A 7671-nucleotide genomic window follows, 5' to 3' on the forward strand; every position below is an offset into this window, starting at 1 on the left:
ACTTGTATGTTTTAAAAACTCATCTGTAAAACGTTCCTTATATTTTTCATCCTTTAAATCAAATATACTTTGAGCTACATAACTACCATATATATCTGGACATAAAGACATCGTATCTATTAATAAAGAATTTAATATTATTTCCTTTTCTTCTTTATTATCTTCTTTTAATTTTTTTATTATATATTCACAACCATTTTTATGAAAACATAAAAAATATATATCATACATTACTTTGCTCATATCAATATGCACTTGTACATCCACATTTTGCTTTTGTTCATCATTTTTTAACATATCCTTGTTATTAATTATGACTTGTTCAGGTAAATTTTCATAATATCTATTATTAGCTATAATTTGTTCATGTGATTTTTCACAATGTTCAGAATTTTTTAAATATTCAAAATTATGATTATTTTCAAAATTATGATAAATATGATTATAATCTTTTTTTTCATGATTTTCTTTATCAATATAATATTTTTTGTAATATTCATCATTGTTTATTTCCTTTGAAAAATTAAATATATCATTCTCTGTATCATTTAAAAAAAGAATGTTCTGATTTTCCATGAGTTCTTGATCATACAACATTTCAATGTTTGACGATGGCATACTGTTATAACGGGTTGAGCAGGTTTTCATATTTTTCAAATGTTTTAATTGATCTTTAAAATTAAAATTTTCTACAACATCATTATTATTATTTATGTTATCTGTATTATTAATAACTCCTATGTTATTAATATCATTTAAATGATTTACATTATTTACGTGTCCAATTGCGTCATCTTCTAAAAAAATAGAGTCCATATTATTATTATTATTATTTTCAAAGCAATAAAAAAATGAGGGAGATGACAAAAAGATGAATAACGTTAAGGGGTATTAAACTATTAAAAAGATTTTGTGTAAGTGATAAAATTTTTAAAATTTGAATAAAATTTATACACATTATGGAATAACAAAATGAAATTAGATCAAACCATAAAGATATGTAATTATAAATATGCGAAACATTGAACGATGGCATTTAATTAATATATAAAAATATATGTATATTATGAAAAAAAATCAAAACCTTACAGAGAACATGAATATATTTATAAAAAATAAAACACATAAATATAAGTACACATATAAATATATATATATATATAAACAAAATTCAAATGAAAAAAAAAAAAAAAAAAAAAAGACAAAAAAATATATATATATATATTATATAAGGTGTGATTTAAATAACAAAATAATAATATTAAATATAACATATAAGTATTACTATAAAAAAAAAAAAATAATTTTGTAGAACGTTATTTTCCTTTGGACATAAGAACATATATATATATTTATTTATTTTTGGAGCATTTTTATTTTATAAATTTACAAAGATGGAATAATTATGCAATTTATATGAACATATTCGTCATGTGTTTATGTGAGTAATCATATGTTATAGATAAGTTTGGATTGAGTTAAAAAAAAAAAATATATTAATTAAAATTTTTTTACTTTCTCTCAAAATGACATGCAATATGTTTTTTTTTTTTTTTTCTCTCTTTTTATATATTTACATGAATTTTTATAAATATGCAGAAGTATACATGAAATGAAAACAAGAAAAATATATATGCAAAATATATATACATATATTTTTTATGATTTTTATTTTTTTATTAATTTTTGTTTTTAAATAATTCCAAAATAATATACGCAACGTTACAGTTGTTAAATAAATATAGGACCAAATAGATATATGCCATATAAAATTTATAAAATCATCACATGTTTAAAGTATATTTTTCTTCATTTCAAATATTCATATTGTTGCCTTTCCTATTTCTTTATAAGTTACTCTTATATATATATATATATATATATATATATATGTTCTTTTATTTTATATTTTTATTTATTTTTTTTTTTTTTTTTTGTGAATAAATATAAATGTGCATGCTTAATGGAAAAAAAAAGAGAAAAAAAAGAAAAGCATTTATTTAGAAACTAGCTCAACAAAGTTTAAATAAATAAATAAATATATATATATATATATAATTTTCTCTGTTATTTTATTTTATTTTATTTTTTTAAATGCTATATTTTAAAGATATCAATCTTATATAAAATCATATATATGTCTATGGGAATTTTATCATATGTAATAATAATAAACAAAGGAATATATAAATAATAATATACCTTAAAATAATTATTATAGAAAAGGATAATTTTATTTTTATTTTAAGTTTTATTCACATATCAATATGATATAGGTACAAATAAATAATTATTATTTATTTATTTATTATTTTATTTTTTTTTTCTTATATGCACCTTGTAAATATTATTCTTTATATTAAGAAGACCATATTATATATATAGGAAGATACTATATCTCATGTAATTTTTGTACAGTTTTTTATTGGTTTCTTTTTTTTTTTTTTTTTTTTTTTTTAAACAAATATAATTATAATTATATTTATGTAATGAAAAAAAAAAAAAAAAAAAAAAAAAAAATTATTTTTTAAAAAAAAAAAAAATTTAAAAAAAAAAAAAAAAAATTTTTTTTTTTTTTTTTTTTTTTTTTTTTTTTTTTTTTTTTTTTATTCCATTTATATATGTATGATTAGGTTTTTATAAAAAAAAAAAAAAAAAAAAAAAAAAAAAAAATTATTATCTTAAAAAATACACATTTTGAAATATAAGATAAGATATTTATTTTATATATATTTAAATGAATAAATACATTTATGTATGAATCTGTTTAAAAGATACATTAAGGGGATTGTAATAAAAATATAATATACAAATAAATAAAAATATATATAATATATATATATATATTTTTTTTTTTTTTTTTTTTTTTACTAGCCATTTTTGTATTCCCAAATAGCTAGTTTATTTTAACTTACACAATATATATTTTTCTTTAAATTTATAAAAACATATTCCAACATTTTCAAGATTGATACATAAAGATAATATATATATATATATATATATATATATATATATATACATATATATTTATATTTATATATTTATATTTTATCCTTTTTATGATGGAACAAGTCTGCGACGTTTTCGATATTTATGCCATATGTGCATGTTGTAAGGTTGAAAATAAAAATGAGGTGAAAAAAAACGAGGTTTTTAATAACTACACATTTAGAGGTTTAGGAAATAAAGGAGTATTGCCATGGAAATGTAATTCACTAGATATGAAATATTTTTGTGCCGTTACTACATATGTGAATGAATCAAAATATGAAAAATTGAAATATAAGAGATGTAAATATTTAAACAAAGAAACGCTGAATAATGTAATGGATATGCCTAATTCGAAAAAATTACAAAATGTTGTAGTTATGGGAAGAACAAGTTGGGAAAGTATTCCAAAAAAATTTAAACCTTTAAGCAACCGAATAAATGTTATATTGTCGAGAACATTAAAAAAAGAAGATATTGATGAAGATGTTTATATCATTAACAAAGTTGAAGATCTAATAGTTTTACTTGGAAAATTAAATTATTATAAATGTTTTATTATTGGAGGTTCCGTTGTTTATAAAGAATTTTTAGAAAAGAAATTAATCAAAAAGATATACTTTACTAGAATAAATAGTTCATATGAATGTGATGTATTTTTTCCAGAAATAAATGAAAATGAGTATCAAATTATTTCTGTTAGTGATGTATATACTAGTAACAATACAACATTGGATTTTGTTATTTATAAAAAAAAGAATAATCAAGTGTTAAATGAAAAAGACTGTATAAAAGGAGAAGAAGAAAATAATGATATGTCTTTAAAAAATGATGACAAAGTTACATGTCATATGAAAAAATTAACAGAATTTTATAAAAATGTGGACAAATATAAAATTAATTATGAAAATGATGATGATGATGAAGAAGAAGATGATTTTGTTTATTTTAATTTTAATAAAGAAAAAGAAGAGAAAAATAAAAATTGTGTACATCCAAATGATTTTAAAATATATAATAGTTTGAAACATAAATGTCATCCTGAATATCAATATTTAAATATTATATATGATATTATAATGAATGGAAATAAACAAAGTGATCGAACAGGAGTAGGTGTTTTAAGTAAATTCGGATATATTATGAAATTTGATTTAAGTCAATATTTCCCATTATTAACTACAAAGAAATTATTCTTAAGAGGAATTATTGAAGAATTGCTTTGGTTTATTAGAGGAGAAACAAATGGTAATACGCTGTTAAATAAGAATGTAAGGATATGGGAAGCTAATGGTACTAGGGAATTTTTAGATAATAGAAAATTATTTCATAGAGAAGTTAACGATTTAGGACCTATTTATGGTTTTCAATGGAGACATTTCGGAGCTGAATATACAAATATGCATGATAATTATGAAAATAAAGGTGTTGATCAATTAAAAAATATAATAAATTTAATTAAAAATGATCCTACAAGTAGAAGAATTCTTTTGTGTGCATGGAATGTAAAAGATCTTGACCAAATGGCATTACCTCCTTGTCATATTTTATGTCAATTTTATGTTTTCGATGGAAAATTATCATGTATTATGTATCAAAGGTCATGTGATTTAGGACTAGGAGTACCTTTTAATATTGCTTCTTATTCTATTTTTACTCATATGATTGCACAAGTCTGTAATTTGCAACCTGCCGAATTTATACACGTTTTAGGAAATGCGCATGTTTATAATAATCACATCGATAGTTTAAAAATTCAACTTAATAGAATACCATATCCATTCCCAACACTTAAATTAAATCCAGATATTAAAAATATTGAAGATTTTACAATTTCGGATTTTACAATACAAAATTATGTTCATCATGAAAAAATTTCAATGGATATGGCTGCCTAATATTGAAAGGAAAAAATATATGAAAAAATTACCTGAACGGTTAAGAATTTTTTTTTTCCCTTATTCCATACACACATAAAAAATATATATATATATATATATATATTAAAACTATATGGCTATTTTATTTTATTTTTTTTTTTTACCTGAACATGGAATAATAAATATTTAATATTAACAAAATGTACAGATTATTTATATTGGTGTATATATAATAGTAAGATACTTTAATTTTTAAAATATAATCATTATATATAATATATATATATATATATGTAGTTAAGATTATAAGACCGATATATGTGTAAAACACATATATGATGATGTTTTTTTTTTTTTTTTTTTTCCTTTATCTTTTTATTGTTCTTATCATATATTATAAAAAAGACATAATTTTCATTCTATTTATATTATATATATATATATAGCAACTAATTTTTAAAGAGTACTTATTTATCTCAATGAAAAATATAAAGTAAAAATTAAAATAGTGTATACAAATAATATATATATATATATATATTTTTGTCCTTTTATCATATGATTGTTTAAGTATTAAATTATTGGTCAAAAAAAAAAAAGAAAACGAATAAATAAAATAAAATGAAAAAGAAGATTATCCATTTGTTAAAATTATTTATTATTAATAATGTGTTTACACATACAAAAAAAATAAAATAAATAAATAATAATAAATAGAATAAAAAAAAAAATTAAAAATAAAATAAAATAAATAAAATAATAAGGTTAAATAAATAAACACATATATATATATATAATAACAATTTCATAAATTTAGAGAAACATCTCATAGGTTTAACAAATTATTCGTGTAAAATCGAATTATTTAATTTTTTGCATTCAAAGAATCATCAGTTTTTTCATCCTCTGGATAAAAATATTCATCCTACAAAAAGAAAGAATAAAATGAAACAGTTAGTAGTGCACTGAAACATAAATATAAATATAAATATATGTATATATATATATATATATATATATATATATATATTTATATATATTTGTAAAATAATAAGGGGAATAAATTACCATTTCCACTTGCTTATGTACATTCAGTTCGCTGATGTGTTTTTCAATATCTAGCAATCTTTGGGACATATTTTTTATTAGTTGGTTAATGTCGCCTATAAACAAAATAAATAAGCATTATATATATATAAATATATGTGTGTATGTATGTATGTATATATTGTATATATTTTTTTATTTTATTTCATTTTTTTCCTTTACATGATTGTTTTTTTTCGGCGAGTTCTGTTAAGGAGGTAAAGGCAATTTTAAGTTCTCTGTAAGGAAAAAAAGACAATTCAACATAATATAAAAATAAAATATATTATATATATATATATATATATATATATATATATATTTATATATTTATTTATATTTATTTATTTTTACAAATATTATATTTTTACTTGTGCTGCAAGTCACATATACGCTTCAACATATTTAACTCATTTTGCATATATTTATTTTTTTTAACAAAATCCACCTTAGCATTATTCTCCTTATTGTGTAGTTCCTCTTCGTCCGTTTGCTTGTTAATATTTTTTTTAATTTCTTGTTCTTTCATTTTCAAATCATCTAGTTTTTCTTTAGCTTCTTGTATGAGTTTTTGTTTATCATCTATGTTTGATGAATTAGCATGATTATTATTATTATCAGAACTATTAGCATTATTATTATTATTATTATTGTTGTTGTTTACATTTTGTTTGTTTTCATTTTTTTTTTGTTCGTCATGTATATCCATGATGGCATGTGTTACAACTACACATCTAATATATAAAAGAAGAATATAAGGAACTTCTTTAATACTAGCTAGTTGTAACCATTGTTGTATTTGAACTTTCATTTCTTTTTCGGTTGTATTAAAGTTCATTCCTCTATCTTTACATATTTCTACTAATGAGTTATGTTTTAAATTATCAACTCCTTCATATATTAATTCTCGATCTTCTCTTTGTAGTCTTAAAAAATGGTGTCTCAATTGTAATACAACATGATAATGTATACCATATGGTTTCAATCCTAAGAGATGGCAAATTGTTTGTAAGGTTTTTAGGTTCATTTGATCTAATACAAAATCTTCTTTAAAAATTTTAGCAATTTTTAAAGTATCATTAACACTAAGAAAAGGATTGATATCTTTTTCATCTTTATTAATTAATTGTTGATGGAATTTATTTAGAATATTTTTTTTTTTATCTGAATCGATTCCTATATTTTCATTGAGTTGTTTTTCTTTTTCTTCTATAAGTTGTTGTAAAAATTTGGCTAGTTGTTCTTTAGCATATAGATTTTTTTTGATATTATTAAAATTATCATCGTTTTTAAAAGTGGAAGGTAAAAGATTAGGATATATTTTTAAAAATATGGGTAACAAAAATTCAGCAAATGGTATTATTATAAAAAAAGAGAATGGTATTAATTTAAACATATCATTCATAGTTCTAATTAATAATTTATATTCTGAATAAGATAATCTATAACCTTTCAATCTTTTAATAATTAAATTTTTTGATATTTTCATATTTGTTAAAAATAATAGTATACCTGTTTTTACCCATACTATAGTATGTTTTATATTTTTTTTTATAGATTCATAATAAACTTTTAATATAGAAGGTTGTAATATAATAATTTTTAATTGACTACATGTTTTTTTTAAAATTGATAAAATACATTTTAAAGCTTTATTACCTTTATTACATAATTTGATTATTTTTGTTTCTTTTTCATTTACTATAATTTTTTT

At 19.2% G+C, this 7671-nt stretch overlaps 3 protein-coding genes across 3 annotated transcripts in view; 1 reads left to right on the top strand and 2 right to left on the bottom strand.

The window, feature by feature from the left end:
- The window catches only part of PGSY75_0417100 (mRNA-binding protein PUF2), a gene marked incomplete at both ends in the record, with an annotated part of 2110 nt that extends 1294 nt beyond the window's left edge, over positions 1–816 (bottom strand). Inside the window, one exon of the mRNA XM_018784221.1 lies at positions 1–816. This exon is cut by the window's left edge and continues 455 nt beyond it. Coding sequence (XP_018643383.1) covers positions 1–816 — 816 coding nt within the window.
- Positions 817–3062: 2246 nt separating this feature from the next.
- PGSY75_0417200 (bifunctional dihydrofolate reductase-thymidylate synthase) lies at positions 3063–4889 on the top strand (the record flags this gene model as incomplete). The annotated part of the gene is made up of 1 exon (XM_018784222.1): positions 3063–4889. One exon carries the CDS (start codon positions 3063–3065, stop codon positions 4887–4889), a length of 1827 nt encoding a protein of 608 aa, XP_018643384.1.
- Positions 4890–5736: 847 nt separating this feature from the next.
- PGSY75_0417300 (putative LETM1-like protein) lies at positions 5737–7671 on the bottom strand (the record flags this gene model as incomplete). Its single annotated transcript, XM_018784223.1, has 4 exons — positions 5737–5796; positions 5940–6034; positions 6141–6196; positions 6329–7671. Coding segments are annotated over 4 exons (1554 nt in total), but the record flags the coding sequence as incomplete, so codon positions are not given.

Source organism: Plasmodium gaboni, chromosome 4 (assembly GCF_001602025.1).
Source record: "Plasmodium gaboni strain SY75 chromosome 4, whole genome shotgun sequence".
Lineage (NCBI taxonomy): Eukaryota > Apicomplexa > Aconoidasida > Haemosporida > Plasmodiidae > Plasmodium > Plasmodium gaboni.